The 24,064-nt window shown below is 45.6% G+C and overlaps 1 protein-coding gene across 1 annotated transcript in view; it reads right to left on the bottom strand.

Moving 5' to 3' along the window:
- Nucleotides 1-24,064, bottom strand: part of si:ch211-167j9.5 (fibroblast growth factor receptor homolog 1) — a 32,135-nt gene that overhangs the window by 2,996 nt on the left and 5,075 nt on the right. Inside the window, exons 3-10 of the mRNA XM_014163617.3 lie at nt 17,055-17,280; nt 16,539-16,677; nt 12,010-12,108; nt 10,968-11,128; nt 10,163-10,300; nt 9,828-9,939; nt 9,510-9,609; nt 7,524-7,623 (exon numbers count right to left, since the gene is read on the bottom strand). Of these exons, the coding sequence (XP_014019092.1) occupies nt 7,524-7,623; nt 9,510-9,609; nt 9,828-9,939; nt 10,163-10,300; nt 10,968-11,128; nt 12,010-12,108; nt 16,539-16,677; nt 17,055-17,280 (1,075 nt within the window). The remainder of the gene's footprint in view (nt 1-7,523; nt 7,624-9,509; nt 9,610-9,827; nt 9,940-10,162; nt 10,301-10,967; nt 11,129-12,009; nt 12,109-16,538; nt 16,678-17,054; nt 17,281-24,064) is intronic.

The following is a 24,064-nucleotide window of genomic DNA, read 5'->3' as shown; positions in this document are numbered from 1 at the left end:
GAACCACACCCAACCATGGTAGCCCTTTTCCAGCAACTTTTCACCTGCCTTGAGAAGAGGGACGAAGACCTCAAGCAGGAGTTTCGGGGCCTACGCCAATCTATCCTCACAGCTCCTCACCAAGTGGAACTCGTCAGTGAGAGCCCAAGATTGGGTCTGCCAACACCAGGACGACAAAGGCTCGACGCAGCAGGGACTTCAACTCCACAGCAGGATCCCCAAGCAGTAATGAGGCCAGCCCCAGCACCAGGAGACCAGTCCAGCAGTGTTAACGTTCATCTTCCAGCATTCCTGAGGAAGGAGCCAAAGATGCCCTCATACCAGCAGGGGGAGGACATTGAAAACTACTTGCTGAGGTTTGAGCGAATGGCCAAGACGTGGCAGTGGCCGGAGGTAGAGTGGGCCTGCAGGCTTGTCCCATTGCTCACGGGCAAGGCCTTAGAGGCTTACACAGCAATGGATGAGGGGCTGTCCAACGTCTACAAGGGCTTGAAGGAAGCGCTGCTGATGAAGTTCGACATCTCCTCGGAGACCTACCGTCAACGCTTTAGAGCTGCATCGACGCCATCGGGTGAGTCACCGACAGAGACGTACCACCGCCTCAAGGGTCTCTACCGACGATGGGTTCGACCAGAGGAGAAGACACAGGACGAGATCGGTGAGGTCATCATCCTCGAGCAACTTCTACAAGTTCTACCACACGACATTCGAACCTGGGTTCGAGAGCACGAGCCCAAGGACGGGCTTATGGCGGCCAAGCTTGCGCTGCAGTACCTTAATGCACGTAAAGGGGGCCCACCACGACCTGCAGCACCCGCTCCAAGGAGTCTCCGAGACACAAGGGACATCAGAGATACCCGAGATGGTGGAGGTAACTCTGGGGGTTATGTGTCTGGGAGGAGGGAGGTAAGGGATCATGCAGTTCGCTCTGATGGGAGGGGTCTGACCTGTTTTTACTGCCGACAGCAGGGGCACAAGGCTTCAATGTGTCCACTACGTAAATCCAAGCTCTCAGGTTACTGTTATGTGCCCAGAGAGGGGGATGGTGTTCAGAATAGACAGACTGGGGAAGGGTCAGTCTTGGTACCTGTAAAAGTGAATGGTAAAAGTCTTACTGCAATGATTGACACCGGCAGTTCACTGTCGTTGATCAGAAAATGTAATGTACCTGTTAATGACATTGATTACGGTCACCAGACACTGATCCAATGTGTCCATGGTGACCAGTCACAGCAGCCCACAGCTGAACTCACAGTGGAGATTCAGGGTCAGAAATACCTCCTCAAAGTTGGGGTAATGGAGAAGCTACCTTTTGAGATGATTTTGGGGAGGGATGTGCCTGTACTCTCTGATCTGTTGGGAAGTGTGGGGGGTCAGCTATATGAGCAGTCAGTTTGCCAGTCTGATGTTCAGGTGTCATGTTCAGTTGTCACTCGTGCACAGGCCAAAGCTGGTTTACAACCTCTGCCTGACTTGTGTGATAGTCTGTGTGAGGGGGGAACCAAAGGGCCCAGAAAGTCACGCCGCCAGCGGCGTCTTGAGAAGTATGTGGGAACCCCTGTACCTGTTGCTGATGTGTCTGGGTTAGAAGTGCAATGGGAAGTTCCACAAAATTTTGCTACACTGCAGAAGTCTGACGCAACCTTGAAAGGTTTATTTGATAAGGCCTTAGCTGGGGACAGCCAATCTTCATGTGGGGGAATATACACAGTAGACAACCACATACTCTACCTTGGGTCAGAAGCAGATAGCAGGAAGTTAGTGGTGCCATCTACATGTAGACCACTTGTTCTCAACCTTGCACATACAGTTCCATGGGCAGGCCATCTAGGGCAACATAAGACCTATCTTAGGCTAGGCTCCCGTTTCTTTTGGCCCTCCATGTATACTGATGTACAAACATACTGCAAAACATGCCCCACGTGCCAGAAAACCAGTGCTGTCCGTAGGTCTGACCGGGCTCCTCTATGTTCACTGCCAGTTATCTCTACCCCATTCAAGAGAATTGCAATGGACATTGTTGGACCCTTGGAGAAGAGTAGTGCAGGTTACCAGTATATATTGGTGATCTGTGACTATGCCACCCGGTTCCCAGAAGCCTTCCCACTCCGTTCCATAACCACTCCAAAAATAATCAGTGCTCTTGTTCAGCTCTTTTCTCGTGTAGGAATCCCAGATGAAATCCTGACGGACCAAGGCACAAACTTCACTTCACGACTGATGGTCCAACTCCACCGACAGCTGGGCATTAAAGGCTTGAGGACCACTCCCTACCATCCCCAAACGGATGGGCTTGTAGAGAGATTCAATCAAACGCTCAAGAATATGCTGAGGAAGTTTGTGGCTGACACTGGTAAAGACTGGGATAAGTGGTTACCCTTTCTGCTTTTTGCTTACAGGGAGGTGCCTCAGGCATCGACAGGTTTCTCACCATTCGAACTCCTCTATGGATGGCCAGTGCAGGGACCACTGGACCTGCTGAAGAAGTGCTGGGAAGGTTCCCCAGTAGCTACCTCAGGACAGGGGATTGTCCAGTACGTTCTCCAGATGCGAGACAGGCTGGAGCGGTACCGAGAGGAGGCTAGGGCAAATCTTCAGCAAGCCCAGAAGGCCCAGAAGCGAGGGTATGACCAGCACGCTCGCCACAGAGCGTTTGAGCCAGGACAGAAAGTCCTGCTCCTCCTTCCCTCGTCTACCAGCAAGCTCCTTGCGCAGTGGCAAGGGCCGTACCTAATCGGGAGGAAGATGGGCCCGGTGACCTACGAGGTGCTGCACCCGGACAAGGGTAAGGAGAAGCAAACCTACCATGTGAACCTCCTCAAGGCCTGGGAGGAGAAAGGGGAACTCTCCAAGGTAAAGTCATTTCTGGTCCGCAGAGTAGAAGAAGAGGACGAGTCAGATGGGGTCACAGAGGCATGGAAAGGACGAGCAGAGGTCATACTGGCTCACCTAGAAGAAGACAAGCAAGTTGAGCTGAAGCAGCTGTTTGACAAGTATCCGGCCCTCTTCAGTCAGAGGCCAGGAAGAACCAAAGTCCTGGAACACGTCATTCGTTTGAAGCCTGGCCAGAACCCTGTCCGCCAGCATCCTTACCGTGTGCCTGAGAGGCTGGTGGTAGCCCTCAAAGAGGAGGTCCACACCATGATAGACATGGATGTTGTCGAGCCATCGTCAAGTGAATGGAGCAGCCCTATTGTCATTGTCCCAAAGAAGGATGGCTCTTTGCGCGTCTGCATGGACTTCCGTAAGGTGAATGCCATCTCCCAGTTTGATGCCTACCCCATGCCCCGCATTGACGACTTACTGGAGAGAATCGGTAGAGCTCATTACATCACCACATTGGATCTCTGCAAAGGGTACTGGCAGGTGCCCCTGGACAAACAATCCAAGGCCTACACTGCCTTCCGGACACCGATGGGCCTGTTCCAGTTTAAGGTCATGCCGTTTGGCCTTCATGGGGCCCCTGCAACTTTCCAGAGGCTTATGGACAAGGTCCTCCAGGACTGTGACGATTACTGTGCTGCTTACTTGGATGACGTGGTGATCTACAGTCACTCCTGGGAGGAGCACATACAGCATCTTAGCAGAGTCCTGGGGAAGATCCATGATGCAGGCCTCACGCTTAACCTCCTGAAGTGTGAGTGGGCAAAACAGGAGACTAAGTATCTGGGTTACCAGCTGGGTAAGGGTGAAGTTCGACCTCAGGTGGACAAAGTGGAGTCCATCAGGAACAGCCCTCAACCCAGAACCAAGACACAGGTGAAGTCCTTCCTAGGTCTGGCAGGATGGTACCGGAGATTCATTCCGCAGTTTTCGACCATCGCTGTCCCTCTAACCAACCTCACTTCAAAGGTGGCCAGCAACCCTGTGAAGTGGACTGAGGAGTGTGGGGAAGCCTTCGGGATACTGAAAAAACGACTGTGCTCATTCCCTGTTCTCCAGACCCCTGATTTTCAGAAGAGGTTTCTCGTGCAGGTGGACGCTTCGGCTGTGGGAATTGGAGCTGTACTGGCCCAAGGGGAGCCAGGAGAAGAGCTTCCTGTACTGTACCTGAGTCGGAAGCTGTTGCCGAGGGAAACCAGGTATTCGACAATCGAGAAGGAGTGCCTGGCTATAAAGTGGGCCCTAGATAGCCTCCGTTACTACCTTCTTGGGAGGGAATTTGACCTGCACACAGACCACAGAGCACTGACCTGGATCCAGACCATGAAGGACCGGAATTCTCGTGTGACCAGGTGGTATCTGGAGCTCCAGCCTTTCAGGTTCTGTGTCCGTCATAAGGCAGGAAAAGAAAATGTCACGGCAGACTACCTATCCAGACTCCCGAACCTGGTCGCTTCAGGAGAGGAGGAAGGTAATGTGACGTAGAAGTCCGTCACTGGCCGCGGGCAGCATTTGGTACTTTAACGCACGCACACATTCATCACTCCTCCCTGCTCCGTTATCAGATAAGTTAACAATGTGGGTCGACACACAAGTTAACGTCTCTATCTTAGTACATACATTTCACACTTACTTCAGTAACCAGTTAGGGTATAAAGAAATAAAGACAGGTGTTCATATTTAATATAAGCAATATTTAGTATACTTATCGATGTTATGGATGAGCACGGTTGTTTGTTCTGTTCCTCTCTCTCTCCATCTCTGTAGCTTCCAGGTAGGCTGGATAAGGACCCGAGCTAAGGGAATTGGGCTTACTTTGTAGTGCCTGTCCGGAATGGCTCATTAATGTAAACGGGCATATTGGAAGACACTGTCAGTAGTGATGTAATTTTGTAAATGTTATATTGTGATGTTGTTTCATAAACGTGTTGCAATGTATATATTTTGGTATGTTTAGATAAATGGAAACTGTATGTTGAATAGGTAATTGCTTAATTAATTAGTGTTAATTGTTCTGAGGGGAGGGGCTACCCCTACAAAAGGAGCCTCTCTTTCAGTTCAAGGAGAGGCATTTTGGATTGAGCTGTGGGTGGGGCAGCTTTGTTTTTAAGCTGTCTCATAAGGTATACGTTTGATGGCAGTACTGTTGTTTTGTTCCGGAATCACTATGTAAATAAACACCGTTGCACAGAAGAACTTTTGCGGCTCCGCCATCTTGTTATTTTTTATAGAGGTTAGGTTTTCCAGTTTAGCCTTCTGGCCTACTCTACGTGACACTTGTGTTCCTATTTTTTGTATTTTTTATTTGTGAGCTTTTGACGGTAGTTACAACCGTTTCAGCTGCCCTGCGCGCCGGGTAGTGACAAACTGCATTCCCCAGGGGGAGCAAATCAAGTGCACTATGGACCGACCACCGGCCAATCGGATGGCTCAGATTCCCGTCTGCAGTAACGTAGCAGGAGTAAAAAAAAGCTACAGCCGAGTTGATACTGTGAGATTTCAGAACGTTTAAAACCAGGTGGCCTAGTGGTTAGAGGCAGGTAGCCTAGTGGTTAGAGGCAGGTAGCCTAGTGGTTAGAAGCAGGTAGCCTAGTGGTTAGAAGCAGGTAGCCTAGTGGTTAGAGGCAGGTGGTCTAGTGGTTAGAGGCAGGGCAGCCTAGTAGTTAGAGGCAGGTAGCCTAGTGGTTAGAGGCAGGTAGCCTAGTGGTTAGAGGCAGGTAGCCTAGTGGTTAGAGGCAGGTAGCCTAGTGGCTAGAGGCAGGTGGCGTAGTGGTTAGAGGCAGGTACCCTAGTGGTGAGAGGCAGGTAGCCTAGTGGTTAGAGGCAGGTAGCCTAGTGGTTAGAGGCAGGTTGCCTAGTGGTTAGAGGCAGGTAGCCTAGTGGTTAGAGGCAGGTACCCTAGTGGTTAGAGGCAGGTAGCCTAGTGGTTAGAGGCAGGTAGCCTAGCGGTTAGAGGCAGGTAGCCTAGAGGTTAGAGGCAGGTAGCCTAGTGGTTAGAGGCAGGTAGCCTAGTGGTTAGAGGCAGGTAGCCTAGTGGTTAGAGGCAGGTAGCCTAGTGGTTAGAGGCATGTACCCTAGTGGTTAGAGGCAGGTAGCCTAGTGGTGAGAGGCAGGTAGCCTAGTGGTTAGAGGCAGGTGGCCTAGTGGCTAGAGGCAGGTGGCCTAGTGGTTAGAGGCAGGTGGCCTGGTGGTTAGAAGCAGGTGGCCTAGTGGTTAGAGGCAGGTGGCCTAGTGGTGAGAGGCAGGTGGCCTAGTGGTTAGAGGCAGGTGGCCTAGTGGTTAGAGGCAGGTGGCCTAGTGGTTAGAGGCAGGTAGCCTAGTGGTTAGAGGCAGGTGGCCTGGTGGTTAGAAGCAGGTGGCCTAGTGGTTAGAGGCAGGTGGCCTGGTGGTTAGAGGCAGGTGGCCTGGTGGTTAGAGGCAGGTGGCCTGGTGGTTAGAGGCAGGTGGCCTAGTGGTTAGAGGCAGGTGGCCTAGTGGTGAGAGGCAGGTGGCCTAGTGGTGAGAGGCAGAGTAGCCTAGTGGTTAGAGGCAGGTGGCCTAGTGGTTAGAGGCAGGTGGCCTAGTGGTTAGAGGCAGGTAGCCTAGTGGTTAGAATGTTGGACTAGTAACCGAAAGGTTGCAAGTTTGAATCCCTGAGCTGACAAGGTAAAAATCTGTCGTTCTGACCCTGAACAAGGCAGTTAACCCACTGTTCCTAGGCCGTCATTGTAAATAAGAATTTGTTCTTAACTGACTTGCCTGGTTAAAAAAATATATATATATATTCAATGTCAATGAATACAGCAAAGAGCTGCTGTTTTTATGAGTGAGTTCATGTTTAACTTTTTACTCAGTACTGTCAACACTTTGTATTCAACACTTTTATAAGCCATAAAATGAGCGTTCTTCCTATTTCCACTCAGTGCTACAACAAGCACTGCAGCTGCAATGAATGAGTCGCAAAGTGTATCTATAGGCTTGTCTTGTTGTTATTAACGGCTTGAGACTTTTCTTTTTAATATTGAAGAATATTTCACTTTCTCTGTTCATGAATTTCTGCACGAGGCAAAAATAATGCAGTGCGACTCGAGTTTCGCAACCTTCTAGAAGACGGTGTTTCTTTATTGGTCAGTGTCAGTGGAGGAAAGGGAGAGAGGAGGGATGTTGAAAGGCGGACCCTCAGTCTGCTGCTCTCTCCGTCCCTCCGCTGAGACTGACAGACGCAGACACCATCAGCCCAGTAAAATATAAAAGTCATGATTCATGTTCACTAAAGCGGCGCCTCACAAGTAATACAAGAACTGATCTATTACCGGTGTGATCATAACCTCAAAAATGGTTTCAGAAGAACAACAATGCATTGGCAGGGCAATTCAATCAAAGCCAATATGTGGTGATAATGTGTTGGGCCTACAGCCAACTGCACAGACCTCATTACTACAGTACTGTTTTGAATAGGTTAATAGGTTACATAGGCTGACGTTTTTTTAAATCATGTTTAAAAACTATTTTTTGACGGTGATCTCGACTCAAAAAAGGTTGGTGACCAATGCTATAGACGAATCCAAAAGCCTAGAAGATTCTATTGCTATGGGTTTATAACTGTCCTATAACTCCACAGAAGAAGAAGAAGAGGAAGCGGTGGATGGAAGGTGGCTTACTGAATCATTCTCCATGATGTCCTCCAGGATTCTCACTATGTCTGAGAAGGAGGGCCTGGAAGTGTAGGGTTCCATCCAGCAGTCTCGCATTATCTGCAGTCTGAGAGGGAGAGAGGGAGAGGGAGAGAGGGAGAGAGATAGAGAGAGCGGGGGAGAGAGAGAGAGGCGAGAGCGAGAGAGGCGAGAGCGAGAGAGGCGAGAGCGAGAGGTGGAGAGAGAGCGGGGGAGAGAGAGCGGGGGAGAGAGCGGGGGAGAGAGAGAGCGGGGGAGAGAGAGAGCGGGGGAGAGGGAGAGCGAGAGCGGGGGAAAGAGAGCGAGCGAGAGAGCGAGAGCGGGGGAGAGAGAGAGGAGAGGGAGAGCGAGAGAGGGGGAGAGAGAGAGAGGGGGGAGAGAGAGAGGGGGGAGAGGGGGGCGAGAGAGAGAGAGAGAGAGAGAGAGAGGGGGGCGAGAGAGGGAGGGAGAGAGAGAACGAGAGCTAGTATGCATCCCAAATGACACCCCGTTCACTATATAGTGCACCCCTATGGGTCCTGGTCAAATGTAGTGCACTATATAGTGCACCCCTATGGGTCCTGGTCAAATGTAGTGCACTATATAGTGAATAGCCATTTCTGACGAAGCCCTAGAATACTTTCAACCTATCGGCTTCATCCAGTATTCCACAGAGGGGCTGTGCACGCCTGGGTTGTGTTCAGGCTTTTAAATAAAGAGGTCCTACCTAAACTTATACAATAAGGGTTAAATAAAGAGGTCCTACCTAAACTTATACAATAAGGGTTAGGGTTAAATAAAGAGGTACTACCTAAACTTATACAATAAGGGTTAGGGTTAAATAAAGAGGTCCTACCTAAACTTATACAATAAGGGTTAAATAAAGAGGTCCTACCTAAACTTATACAATAAGGGTTAGGGTTAAATAAAGAGGTCCTACCTAAACTTATACAATAAAGGTTAGGGTTAAATAAAGAGGTCTTACCTAAACTTATACAATAAGGGTTAGGGTTAAATAAAGAGGTACTACCTAAACTTATACAATAAGGGTTAAATAAAGAGGTCCTACCTAAACTTATACAATAAGGGTTAGGGTTAAATAAAGAGGTCCTACCTAAACTTATACAATAAGGGTTAAATAAAGAGGTCCTACCTAAACTTATACAATAAGGGTTAGGGTTAAATAAAGAGGTACTACCTAAACTTATACAATAAGGGTTAGGGTTAAATAAAGAGGTCCTACCTAAACTTATACAATAAGGGTTAAATAAAGAGGTCCTACCTAAACTTATACAATAAGGGTTAGGGTTAAATAAAGAGGTCCTACCTAAACTTATACAATAAAGGTTAGGGTTAAATAAAGAGGTCTTACCTAAACTTATACAATAAGGGTTAGGGTTAAATAAAGAGGTACTACCTAAACTTATACAATAAGGGTTAAATAAAGAGGTCCTACCTAAACTTATACAATAAGGGTTAGGGTTAAATAAAGAGGTACTACCTAAACTTATACAATAAGGGTTAGGGTTAAATAAAGAGGTCCTACCTAAACTTATACAATAAGGGTTAGGGTTAAATAAAGAGGTCTTACCTAAACTTATACAATAAGGGTTAGGGTTAAATAAAGAGGTACTACCTAAACTTATACAATAAGGGTTAAATAAAGAGGTCCTACCTAAACTTATACAATAAGGGTTAGGGTTAAATAAAGAGGTCTTACCTAAACTTATACAATAAGAACACAGATTTTTGTTTTGTGCCCTACTGAACATGACCCTGTCGCTGCTGTAACCACAACACTATCAAATATTTTTTACTTATTTAATTTAACTAGGCAAGTGTCAGTTAAGAACAAATTCTTATTTACAATGACGGCCTACACCGGCCAAACCCGGATGACTCTGGGCTAATTATGCGCCGCCCTATGGGACTCCCGATCACGGCCGGATGTGATGCAGCCTGTGATACAATATCAGTGACGTCACGGTCACTCACATCTCTGGCCTGCAGCCCTCGGGGTCTTTATTCTTGTGACCGGCACAGATGTGATAGACGACGGCCTCTGGTGTCTCCAGGTCATGGTATGGTAAGGTACCTGGGAACCATAAGTACCCACTGTGTTATGTCCAAGGTGTTAGATTTTACATAGAATTTAGAATTCGTTCTAATTTACTTATCTAGGTAAATAAAAAGATTAGATAAATACAAATATCAGGCTTGTCATCCTTATGGACAACTAGGCAGCCAACTATACAGGCTTGTAAATGATGTTAGACATTTTTTGTTTCCATTGTTTATGAACACGAAACTCACCAAATGTCTGTATCTCCCACAGCACGATGCCAAATGCCCACACGTCCCCCTTGAAGCTGTAATAGTTGATTCTGAAGTACTCAGGGGGGTACCAGCGTAGAGGCACACGTTCCTATACACATAACCACACATTGGAAACAGTTACCCTTTAAAACTCACACTGAAACCATTATCACGGTAAGGCCAGTTTCCTAGGACAGATTAAGTCTATTCCTGTCCTAAAAAGCATTGTCAATCTTCCTGTGACTGGTCCCCCCCCCCATGAATTTGTTACTGAACCCTGTGTGTGTGTGTGTGTGTGTGTGTGTGTGTGTGTGTGTGTGGGGGGGGCTGACCCGTGGGTGTTTCCTGCGACTGCTGCGGCGGCTCTTCATGCGGGTCAGGTCTCTGGCCAGACCAAACTCTGACACCTTTACCTCCCAGGGAAACCTGCTTACCATGATATTCCTGAGGGCCAGGTCACAGTGCACCACCTGAAACACAACACAGATCCCAGAACAGTTACTGTCACCTGAACGGTATGTAACACCGTCTGTAAGGACAGATCCCAGAACAGTTACTGTCACCTAAACGGTGTGTAACACCGTCTGTAAGGACAGATCCCAGAACAGTTACTGTCAGATGTACTGTTGTTGTATGTTTGGGCTACCGTCTGTAAGAACAGATCCTACGTCACAATGCACAACCTGTAAGAACAGATCTCACATCAGTTATTGTCACCTGAACAGTATGTAACACTGTCTGTAAGGACAGATCCCAGAACAGTTACTGTCACCTGAACGGTATGTAACGCCGTTTGTAAGGACAGATCCCAGAACAGTTACGGTCACCTAAACGGTATGTAACACCGTCTGTAAGGACAGATCCCAGAACAGTTACTGTCACCTAAACGGTGTGTAACACCGTCTGTAAGGACAGATCCCAGAACAGTTACTGTTTTCTGACTGTACTGTGTGTATCATGATGTTCTGTAGCTGTGTGTAAGGGTTAACTGTCTGTAAGAACTGGTCATAGGTCAAAGTGCACCATCTGGAACACAGACCCCAGAACAGTTTCTGACTGACTGACTGGTCCAAGAGCAGTTAATGCCATTGGCAGTTTGGTGTCATAAGGAATGAGTGGGAGGAGGAAAGTGGGTACCATTTTGGATCGGAGGTGTTCCATGGCCAGTGCGATGTGATAGGATGCAATGGTGAACAAGCTCTGTAGCTCAGGGTCAGAGATCAGTTTGTCTCTGTGGGTCTGAAGGAAGCTCCGCAGGGTTCCGTTGCTCACAAACTCCATGATCAACACATAGGGTTCTGGGAGGACACACACACACACACACACACACACACACACACACACACACACACACACACACACACACACACACACACACACACACACACACACACACACACACACACACACACACACACACACACACACACACACACACACACACACACACACACACACACACACACTAGAATTCAGCTTGCAGTAGTTGTAGGTAATATATTATAGATAAGACGCCACTCTTTTTCTACTCTATATGGAGACAGACAATGTAAATAATGCAGTCACCCAGAGTGGTCAAATATAGCACACTATAAAAGTAGGGTGTCGTTTGGGACGCAACCCTGAAGTTCAGCTCGTTTTCCCTCCTTACCCTCAGTGGTGTTCCAGTCCAGCAGCTGGAGGTGCTGTCTGTTCTTACCCTCAGTGGTGTTCCAGTCCAGCAGCTGGAGGTGCTGTCTGTTCTTACCCTCAGTGGTGTTCCAGTCCAGCAGCTGGAGGTGCTGTCTGTTCTTACCCTCAGTGGTGTTCCAGTCCAGCAGCTGGAGGTGCTGTCTGTTCTTACCCTCAGTGGTGTTCCAGTCCAGCAGCTGGAGGTGCTGTCTGTTCTTACCCTCAGTGGTGTTCCAGTCCAGCAGCTGGAGGTGCTGTCTGTTCTTACCCTCAGTGGTGTTCCAGTCCAGCAGCTGGAGGTGCTGTCTGTTCTTACCTTCAGTGGTGTTCCAGTCCAGCAGCTGGAGGTGCTGTCTGTTCTTACCTTCAGTGGTGTTCCAGTCCAGCAGCTGGAGGTGCTGTCTGTTCTTACCCTCAGTGGTGTTCCAGTCCAGCAGCTGGAGGTGCTGTCTGTTCTTACCCTCAGTGGTGTTCCAGTCCAGCAGCTGGAGGTGCTGTCTGTTCTTACCTTCAGTGGTGTTCCAGTCCAGCAGCTGGAGAACGTTCTTGTGGTGCACCAGCTTCCTCATAATGGATACCTCCATCTCCATTCGCTTAGGGGTCACACCTACAGGACAAAATGGATGCTATTAGTGAAAACCAGATTGAACTCTCCGGGTTTTACTCGCATATTTATTTAATTGAACCTTTATTTAACCAGGAAGGGCTCATTGAGATTTTAAATATCTTTTTCAAGAGCGTCCTGGGAAAGATAGGCAGCACCAATTCATTACCCATTTACAGACAACATGAAAAACTACAGGTAATCTAGTAAAAAATATAGAATTTACAGGAGTATAACAAAATCATAAAACAGCAAATTAAAAACATTGTCAGGTCAGGGAATCAGCCTCAAAATCCTTCATCAATGATTTAAAAACACCAAATCGGGACAAGTTCTTCCACTTTGAGACGAGACACAACAATAAATGATAGTATCATCAGCATAAAAGTGAAGTTACGCATTTAGCAAATTTTTGTCAAAATTATTTATCTAAATAGAATAAGAGGGGACCAAGTACAGTGCCCTGGGGCACACCATTAAAGACTTACAATTTAACAGACATGAGCCCATCAAATTGAGTGCACTGAGTTCTATCAGACAGATAGTTGGCAAACCATGCAACTGCTTTCTCCGAAAGACCGACGCTCGACAATGCCTCAGTACAGCATGATCAACTGTATCAAAAGTGAAAGACAGTGCTATTTTTGTCAAAGGCTTCAGTGATATCATTTAAAACCTTCATGGCTGCTGTAATTGTGCTATGCTTATTCCTGAAGCCTGATTGGTACATTGATAAAATAGAGTTAGTATATAAAAACTATTTTAGCTGTTCACTCACAAGGGTTTCAAATATTTCCTCCGGTGGTGACAGCGTTGAGATTGGCCTATTATTATTTAAAAGAGTTGGATCTCCCCCTTTTAAAACTGGTAGGACAAATGCTGATTTACAGATCTTTGGAATTTCATTACATTCCAGGGTTAAATTGAACAGATATGGTTCAGCTGTCACGGTTGTCGTAAGGAGGAGCGGACCAAAGTGCAGCGTGTGTGTCGTTCCACATTTTATTTACACTGTGAAACTGTGCAATACATAAATAAACTGAATGACAAAAACAACAAACTGTGACGCAGAGGTGAAACATACACTGACTCAAAGATAATCTCCCATAAACCCACCCCTACTTAAGTATGACCTCCAATTAGAGACAACGAGGACCAGCTCCCTCTAATTGGAGATCATCCCAAACAAAACCCAACATAGAAATACAAAACTAGACCTTGACAACATAGAAATAGAAAACATAGAAAAACACCCCCTTTCACGCCCTGACCTACTCTACCATAGAAAATAACATCTTTCTATGGTCAGGACGTGACATCAGCTATTGAATCAGCTGCCAGTTTTAATAAAAATTCAGGGATCAAGAAGATCAAGACTTCCAGGCTTTCTCTGATCTAAGGAGTTCAGGGCTTTATGTACGTCCTGCACTGAGAATGGCAAAAAGCTAAAAGTTTGACCAGCTCTCACTGGTTCATCCACACAGAGTTGTACAGAGACAGAGGACACTGAATAAAACAGCCTACCAGATGATACAAAGTGCTCATTGAAACAATTCAGCATTTCAGTTTTGTCATATACAGCAACAGAGTCCTTCAATAGACATGACAGTAATTCATTAACATCACTGTTTCCAGACATAGACTTAATAGGCTTCCACAACTTTCTAGGATCATTCAGTTTATCAGTGGTAACAGACATAAAATATTCAGACTTGGCCTTCCTGAGAAGAAAATAACACTTGTATCGTAGCTGCCTTAAAAGAAGCCAATCAGCATCAGAACATGATTTCCTTGCTTTAGCCCAGGCTAGATTACGTTCATGAATAATACAGGACAGCTCAGAAGAAAAGCATCGATTATCCCTCCCTTTAACTCTGAACCTGTGGAATGGGGCATTAACTCTGAACCTGTGGAATGGGGCATTAACTCTGAACCTGTGGAATGGGGCTTTAACTCTGAACCTGTGGAATGGGGCTTTAACTCTGAACCTGTGGAATGGGGCATTAACTCTGAACCTGTGGAATGGGGCATTAACTCTGAACCTGTGGAATGGGGCTTTAACTCTGAACCTGTGGAATGGGGCATTAACTCTGAACCTGTGGAATGGGGCTTTAACTCTGAACCTGTGGAATGGGGAATGTTTGATTACTATTTGGGGAAAAAAACATAATGAAAGAATTTTCAGGCAGTTTCCACATCAGGAATATTACTTCCGGCGCCGACAGAGATGGCCGCCTCGCTTCGCGTTCCTAGGAAACTATGCAGTATTTCGTTTTTTTTATGTGTTATTTCTTACATTGTTACCCCAGGTAATCTTAGGTTTTATTACATACAGTCGGGAGGAACTATTGGATATAAGAGCAACGTCAACTCACCAACATTACGACCAGGAATACAACTTTCCCGAAGCGGATCCTCTGTTTGGCCCACCACCCAGGACAATGGATGGGATCCCAGCCGGCGACCCAAAACAACGACGCCGTAGAAGGGGCAGACGGAGTGGTCTTCTGGTCAGGCTCCGTAGACGGGCACATCGCGCACCGCTCCTGAGCATACTACTCGCCAATGTCCAGTCTCTTGACAACAAGGTAGACGAAATCCGAGCAAGGGTAGCCTTCCAGAGAGACATCAGAGACTGTAACATTCTTTGTTTCAAGGAAACATGGCTCACTCGAGACACGCTATCGGAGTCGATACAGCCACCTGGTTTCTTCATGCATCGCGCCGACAGAAACAAGCATCTCTCTGGTAAGAAGAAGGGCGGTGGTGTATGCCTTATGATTAACGAGACGTGGTGTGATCATAACAATATACAGGAACTCAAGTCCTTTTGTTCACCTGACTTAGAATTCCTCACAATCAAATGCCGACCGCATTATCTACCTAGAGAATTCTCTTCGATTATAATCACAGTCATGTACATCCCCCCCCCCCCAAGCAGACACATCGACGGCACTGAACGAACTTCATTTGACTCTATGTAAACTGGAAAGCACATATCCTGAGGCTGCATTTATTGTAGCTGGGGATTTTAACAAGGCTAATCTGAAAACAAGGCTCCCTAAATTCTATCAGCATATCGATTGTGCTACCAGGGCTGGTAAAACCTGGATCATTGTTATTCTAACTTCCGCAAACGCATATACCCACGACTGCGTGGCCATGCACGCCTCCAACTCAATCATCAAGTTTGCAGACTACACTACAGTGGTAGGCTTGATTACCAACAGCGACGAGACGGCCTACAGGGAGGAGGTGAGGGCACTCGGAGTGTGGTGTCAGGAAAACAACCTCTCACTCAATGTCAACAAAACAAAGGAGATGATCGTGGACTTCAGGAAACAGCAGAGGGAGCAGCCACCTATCCACATCGACGAGACAGTAGTGGAGAGGGTGGAGAGTTTTAAGTTCCTCAGCGTACACATCACGGGCAAACGGAAATGGTCCAACCACACAGACAGCGTGGTGAAGAAGGCGCAGCAGCTCCTCTTCAACCTCAGGAGGCTGAAGAAATTTGGCTTGTCACCAAAAACACTCACAAACTTTTACAGATGCACAATTGAGAGCATCCTGTCGGGCTGTATCACCGCCTGGTACGGCAACTGCTCTGCCCACAACCGTAAAGCTCTCCAGAGGGTTGTGAGGTCTGCACAATGCATCACTGGGGGCAAACTACCTGCCCTCCAGGACACCTACACCACCCGATGTCACAGGAAGGCCAAAAAGATCATCAAGGACAACAACCACCCGAGCCACTGCCTGTTCACCCCGCTACCATCCAGAAGGTGAGGTCAGTACAGGTGCATCAAAGCTGGGACCGAGAGACTGAAAAACAGCTTCTATCTCAAGGCCATCAGACTGTTAAATAGCCATCACTAACATTGAGTGGCTGCTGCCAACATACTGACTCAACTCCAGCCACTTTAATAATGGAAAAATGGATGTAATAAATGTATCACTAGCCACTTTAAACAATGCCACTTCATGTAATGTTTACATACCCTACATTACTCATCTCATATGTATATACTGTACTCTATACCATCCACTGCATCTTGCCTATGCCGTTCTATACCATCACTCATTCATATATTTTTCATTATGCCCCTAAATTTCTTTGTGTGCACCTACATTTCTCAACATGTCCTCCTTGTAAAAGGTCAGCGTAGAGCCTTGGCTCTTTGTGTACATCTCAAATAACACGCTATTCCTTATACAGACCCTGACCCTACTCTCTGAGGGTGACTCTAGAAGAGTTGGGACATGCAAAAAAAAACACATTTCCAATTTACACACGCTTATTAATACACACTTGTACATGTGTGAAATAGGACTAATATAAGCCTAGCCTAGCCTTGCCTAACCTAGCCTAGCCTTGCCTAACCTAGCCTAGCCTAGCCTAGCCTAGCCTAGCCTAGCCTAGCCTACTGTACCCTCTTTGGTGATCTTGCAGGTGAACATGCCATGTCCCTTGCAGGTTCCCCGTGTCATCCTGGCCTTGTAGAAGACTCCCTCCTTCCCTGCCTTGATGAGCTGCAGCAGACTGAGGTCTGACTTGGTGAAGCGGGGACCCTGGGGATAATCACATCAATGTGGTTGTTATACTGTTAATAGACTTACTCAACTTTGTATACTTTTAAAACTGTATACAACAGTGGAGGCTGGTGGGGGAAGCTATAGGTGGATGGGTTAATTGTAATGGCTGGAATGGAATTAATAGAACTGAGTAAAATGTGGATTTGATAGCATTCCATTTCTTCCATTCCAGCCATTACAATGAGCCCGTCCTCCTATAGCTCCTCCCACCAGCCTCCTCTGATATACAATATGGTTATTACCTACTGTACATCATCCATACACACTGTCTGTAGATCCTATCTGTGTGTGTGTTCCTGTGTGTGTGTGTATAGTCCTATGCGCATGTGTGTGTGTAGCAAATGTATGCATACCTGTTGTGGTGGCCTCCAAAGCAGTCTGTTAGTGACAGACCTGTTCTTGTTTCTCTGTAGTGATGTCTGCTCCTCAGGGTCCTCTTGCCCCAGCTTCTCTGTCAAGGTGACGGGGTGCGGGCTGAGGGAAGCAGGAGAGAGGACCGGGGAGTCTGGAGTGGAAAGTACATTTCCCAGAGGCCTTCCTCCTCGCAGGTCCCGAATGGTCCTCTCCAGGGAACGATACCTGAACAGCCAGAAGGGAGGATGTTCCGTGTATAGATGGTCCATATGGGAATGGCTGACAGACAATATACTATGTAGTACAGTGTATTCAAAAAGTATTCAGACCCCTTGACTTTTTCCACATTTTGTTACGTTACAGCGTTATTCTAAAATTGATTAAATAGTTTTTTCCCCCCATCAATCAATCTACACACAATACCCCATAATGACATCACAATACCCCATAATGACATCACAATACCCCATAATGACATCACAATACCCCATAACAACAAAGCAAAATGTTTGGGGGTTTTTTGCCTTTTTTTTTTTTTTAAGTGCATGAAATCCATTTCCATAAATATTCAGACCCTTTACTCAGTACTTTGTTGAAGCACCTGTGACAGCGATTACAGCCTTGTGTGACGATCGTCAAAATGAGTAGACCAAGGTGCAGCGTGGAAAGTGCTCATATTTATTGTAACTCAGAACACTCAAACAAAATAACAAACAAAGAAAAAACGAACGTCACATTCTGCAGGCTTACTGAGCTGACAAAAACATCATCCCACACTGAAGGAGGGAAAAATGGCTGCCTAAATCTGATTCCCAATCAGTGACAACGATAGACAGCTGCCTCTGATTGGAAACCATACTAGGCCAATAAAAGAAAAAAACAACATAGAAATATGACATATAGAATGCCCACCCCATGTCACACCCTGACCTAACCAAACAGAGAAAAACGTCTCTCTCAGGTCAGGGCGTGACACCTTGAGTCTTCTTGGGTATGACGGTACAAGCTTGGCACACCTGTATTTGGGGAGTTTCTCCCATTCTTCTCTGCAGATCCTCTCAAGTTCTGTCAGGTTGGATGGGGAGCGTCGCTGCACAGCTATTTTCAGGTCTCTCCAGAGATGTTCAATCAGGTTCAAGTTTGTGCTCAGGCTGGGCCACTCAAGGACATTCAGAGACTTGTCCCGAAGCCACCCCTGCGTTGTCTTGGCTGTGTGCTTAGGGTCGTTGTCCTGTTGGAAGATGAACCTTCGCCCCAGTCTGAGGTCCTGAGTGCTCTGGAGCAGGTTTTCATCAAGGATCTCTCTATACTTTGCTCCGTTCATCTTTCCCTCAATCCTGACTAGTCTCCCTGTCCCTGCTGCTGAAAAACATCCCCACAGCATGATGCTGCCACCACCATGCTTCACCATAGGGATGGTGCCAGGTTTCTTCCAGACGTGACACTTGGCATTCAGGCCAAATAGTTCAATCTTGGTTTCATCAGACTAGAGAATCTTGTTTCTCATGGTCTGAGAGTCTTTAGGTAACTTTAGCAAACTCCAAGCGGGCTGTCATGTGCCTTTTACTGAGGAGTGGCTTCCGTTTGGCCACTCTACCATAAAGGCCTGATTGGTGGAGTGAACATCAGGTTCTTGGTCACCTCCCTGACCAAGGCCCGTCTCCCCCAATTTCTCAGTTTGGCCGGGCGGCCAGCTCTAGGAAGAGTCTTTGTTGTTCCAAACTTCTTACATTTAGGAATGATGGAGGTCACTGTGTTCTTGGACCTTCAATGCGGCAGAAATATTTTAGTACTCTTCCCCAGATCTGTGCCTTGAACACAATCCAACTCCTCCGCAATTCCTTCGACTTCATATCTTGGTTGTTGCTCTGACATGCACTGTCAACTGTGGAACCTTATATAGACAGGTGTGTGTCTTTCCAAATCATGTCCAATCAATTGAATTTACCACAGGTGGACTCCATCTCAAGCATGATCAATGGAAACAAGATGCCCCTGAGCTCAATTTTGAGTCTCATAGCAAATGGTCTGAATACTTATGTAAATAAGTCATTTTTAATACATTTACAAAAATGTTTTTACTCTATCATGCACAGTTCTTAACTGGGCACACAAGGTGAAAGGTTAAGGTTCATAAGGTTCTGATCGTAGCCATTTCTGATCTGGTTGGAGGTTCTGAGTTTTGGTTTTAGCCATTATGTCCGTTGACCATTTGTCTTTGTAGCTTAGTTTTAACCTGTGTTTTATCATGTTAACATTGCATTGTAACTTGTTTCTAAATATATGTGTGGTAGATCTGCTTCCTTAAATACAGCACTGAGTTCCTTTCTCAAGGGTGGAAGGAGAACATTTTCATCTGTGTACAATAATATCCCCAAAGTCATGTCATGTCATCTAATTGAACTCCTAGGTTAGAACACTTGATTTGCTGGTGCCAAGTCATTTACAAAAATGACAAAAAGTTGGGAAGAGCATGTTGCCTTATTTGACTCCAAACAGAGTGGGAAAACATTCAGTCTTCAACTCATTTACCTGTCCACAGGAGACTGAAGCGTTCTCTCAACCAGCTTCACCTGGAATGCTTTTCCAACAGTCTTGAAGGAGTTCCCACATATGCTGAGCACTTGTTGGCTGCTTTTCCTTCACTCTGCGGTCCAACTCATCCCAAACCATCTCAGTTGGGTTGAGGTCAAGTGATTGTGAAGGCCAGGTCATCTGGTACAGCACTCCATCACTCTCCTTATTGGACAAATAGCCCTTACACAATCTAAAGGTGTTTTGGGTCATTATTGAAAAACAAATGATAGTCCCACTAAGCGCTAACCAGATGGGATGGCGTATCGCTGCAGAATGCTATGGTAGCCATGGTGGTTAAGTGTGCCTTGAATTCTAAATAAATCACTGACAGTGTCAAGCAAGGGACCTTCAAACCTCCTCCTCCATGCTTCACGGTGGGAACCACACATGTGGAGATCATCAGTTCACCTACTCTGCGTCTCACAAAGACACGGCGGTTGGAACCAAAAATCTCAAATTTGGACTCATCAGACCAAAGGACAGATTTCCACCGATCTAATGTCCATTGCTCGTGTTTCTTGGTCCAAGCAAGTCTCTTCTTATTATTGGTGTCCTGGATATTTTAAACAAACACAAATAGTTCTACAAGCAGTTGTTACAACAACAAGAAAATAGCTTCAAGTGTTTTGTTCAAATACGGGTGGAGTCAACTAATAAAAGAATGGAGGACCTGACCAGAGAGGTCCATGACCTGAAGAACGGTTTGCAGTTCTCCTAGGGTCAGCTATATTAGTTTAAAACAGGAGAACTGGAAGATGACAGCAATCTTTAAGTCATTGAGAGGGGACATCAGTTGTGTGTGTGAATCCATGATCACAATGACGGATACATTTGATTATCTCTAGGGACAATCAAGGTGGAATAACATGGTTGGTGACGGAATTACAGAATCTCCACATGAGACCTGGATGGAGTCTGAGGACAAAGTGAGGGAAATTATCTCTGAGAAATTGAAAATGGACCACAGGAAGATTGAGGTGGAGTTAGCCCACAGGACGGTAAAACCCACTACCGGCCCAGGTGTGAGGCCCAGGTCGATAGCGGTCAAGTTCCTGGGGTTCAAGGACAAGGTAATGTAGCTGTTCTGGAAAGGGCCAAGAACTTGAGAGGCCTTATATCTTCCTTAATGAGGACTATCCTGAAGCTGTGCGCCAGAAGAGGAACGAAATTATCCCAGCCACGAAAGCTGCCAGAACGCGTGAGGACATTGCTTACATCTACTATGATAGGCTCATTGTCCGCCCTCCTTCCCAGAAGCCTGGAATGGGTGAGAGTTCCAAGCCTATGGGTTCGTAGCTTCAACCCCGCAGCAAACACACCCACACCAATTGATTAACGGACTGCTGAATGTATATAATTTTTATCGTGCTTTGTTTTGTCTTTTCAGTATTATGTCTATCTCTGATAAGCTACCCAGGAAAGGGCTGAACATAGCCCATATTAATATATGTAGCCTTAGAAATAAGGTTCATGAAATCAATTACTTGCTAAGATCAGATAACATTTATACAGTGCACTAGGAAAGTATTCAGACCCCTTGAATTTTGACATTTTGTTACATTACAGCCTTATTCTAAAATTGTTTGTTTAAAAAAAAATACTCAGCAAACTACACACAATATTACAAATTAAAAACAGTATTTACATAAGTATTCAGACCCTTTGCTATGAGATGCGAAATTGAGCTCAGGTACATCCTGTTTTCATTGATCATCCTTGAGATGTTTCTACAACTTCAAATGATTGGACATGATTTGGAAAGGCACACACACCTGTCTATATAAGGTCCCACAGTTGAGAGTTTATGTCAGAGCGAAAACCAAACCAGGAGCTCGAAGGAATTGTCCGTAGAGCTCCGAGACAGGATTGTGTTCGAGACACAGATCTGGGGAAGGGTACCAAAAAATATCTGCAGCATTGTAGGTCCCCAAGCGGCCTCCATCATTCTTAAATGGAAGAAGTTTGAAACCACCAAGACTCTGCTCTACCTAAAATTACAACCAACTAATTGCAGCATTACCACAAAAATGGAAGAGGCAAGTGGAAGGGGGAAAAAGTAAGGAACTTGTCTGTCAGCCCTGCATTAAAGAAAATAAATGGTTAAAGACAATTGTGATGAGTAAAAACATACCAATTAAGGACCAAACATTTGACAGCTGTGCCATATAAATTGCAAAATAGTTGGGAAGAGATTTTTCGACACGCAAAACAACGTCGGATTCAAAACTTCAAATTTCTCAATTTAAATTATTATACAAACGTCTTGCAATCAATATAATGTTATATATATGGGGGATCCAATCTTCCCAGCTCTGCAGATTCTGCTGTGAGGAGCCAGAGTCATTAGATCATTTATTTTGGTACTGTCCATATGTAGCTTGTTTTTGGTCACAGGTCCAGGAATGGCTGAAGAATTGCAACATTTACCTAGAACTAACGCTGCAGATAGCAATACTGGGTGATTTGAAAAGCCATAGTCAATCAATCAATAATATAATTATTATTTTAGAATTTAAAAAAAATCTTTAATTTACAATCTGTAGAAGCTATGAGAATAGAAAGGTTCAGTACTTTTGTGAAGCATCACAGCACAGTTGAAAAATATATGGCAAATAGAAATCCAAAATGGATGGTGTTAAGAGAGATAGATGGGAGGGGTTGAATGGAGCTGAAGGGTGGGACTAATAACAAGATAACCAATGTAAAACATACGGGGTCTGTAAAATGTATATAGGTTCAGAAACTTTGTGAAATAGCACAGTTACAAATATAAATCAAACTGGATGGACATCAGAAATAGAGGAAGGACTAAAAACAAACAAAATATAACTAGTGTAAAATAGATTGTCTGTAAAATATGCATAAACTGAAGGTAGAAGCCTAAGTGTTAATGTATGTATGTATGTATGTATGTATGTATGTATGTATGTATGTATATTTACCCCAAAAATATATGGGGGATTGGAAATATATGGGGGATTGGAAATATATGGGGGATTGGAAATGCAGACAATTACATTGATGGAAGCAACAATCTTTCCGCAATATTAAAGCTGATCCACCCCTTTAAATAAAGACTCTTCCTAGAGCTGTCTGCCCGGCCAAACTGAGGGCCTTGGTCAGGGAGGTGACCTAGAACCCAATGGTCACTCAGACAGAGCTGTGGAGTTCCCATGTGAAGATGGCAGAAACTTCCAGAAGGACAATCATCTCTGCAGCACTCCACCAATCAGGCCTTTATGGTAGAGTGTCCAGACACAAGCCACTCCTGCGTAAAAGGCACATGACAGCCCGCTTGGAGTTTGCCAAAAGGCACCTAAAGGACTCTCAGACCATGAGAAACAAGATTCTCTAGTCTGATGAAACCAAGATTGAACTCTTTGGCCTGAATGCCAAGCGTCACGTCTGGAGGAAACCTGGCACCATCCCTATGGTGAAGCATGGTGGTTGCAGCATCATGCTGTGGGGATGTTTTTCAGGGACAGGGAGACTAGTCAGGATCAAGGCAAAGATGATCGGAGCAAAGTACAGAGAGATCCTTGATGGAAACCTGCTCCAGAGCAGTCAGGACCTGAGACTAGGATGACGGTTCACCTTCCAACAGGACAAAGACCCTAAGCACCCAGCCAAGACAATGCAGGAATGGCTTCGGGACAAGTCTCTGAATGTCCCCGAGTGGCCCAGCCAGAGCCCGGACTTAAACCCGATTGAACATCTCTGGAGATACCTAAAATAGCTGCACAGCAACCTGACATAGCTTGAGAGGATCTGCAGAGAAGAATGGGAGAAACTCCCCAAATACAGGTGTGCCAAGCTTGTAACATCATACCCAAGAAGAGTCAAGGCTGTAATTGCTGCCAAAGGTCCTTCAACAAAGTACTGAGTAAATCTGATATTTCAGTTTTTATTTTTAATAAATTAGCAAAAATCTCTAAAAACACGTTTAAAAAAAAATTGTCATTAGGGGTATTGTGTGTAGATTGATGAGGGGGAAAAACGATGAATCAACTTTACAATAAGACTAATGTAACAAAATGTGGAAAAAGTCAAGGGGTTTGAATACTTTCCGAAGACTTTCTGAGACTCAGATAATTCATTTGATGATACAGCAGTAGAAATACAAGGATATAACATCTATAGAAGAGACAGGAATGCTTATGGGGGAAGTGTTGCTGTATATATATATATATATAGAGCCATATCCCTGTAATACTTAGAGAAGATCTAATGTCAAGATTTATTGAAGTATTGTTGTTGCAGTTTCACTTGGCACATCTAAAGCCTTTTCTGTCATATCTTTAATCTGAACCTTTGTCCTCAGGCCTGGCGGGAAGCCAAAGTACTTCCGCTACCCAAGAGAGGTAAATCAGCCTTTACTGGTTCTAACAGCAGACCTATCAGCCTGCTGCCAGCTCTTAGCAAACTGTTGGGG

The sequence above is a fragment of the Salmo salar genome, chromosome 20, assembly GCF_965601325.2.
Source record: "Salmo salar chromosome 20, fSalSal1, whole genome shotgun sequence".
Lineage (NCBI taxonomy): Eukaryota > Metazoa > Chordata > Actinopteri > Salmoniformes > Salmonidae > Salmo > Salmo salar.
This window is presented reverse-complemented; position numbering and strand designations above follow the sequence as displayed.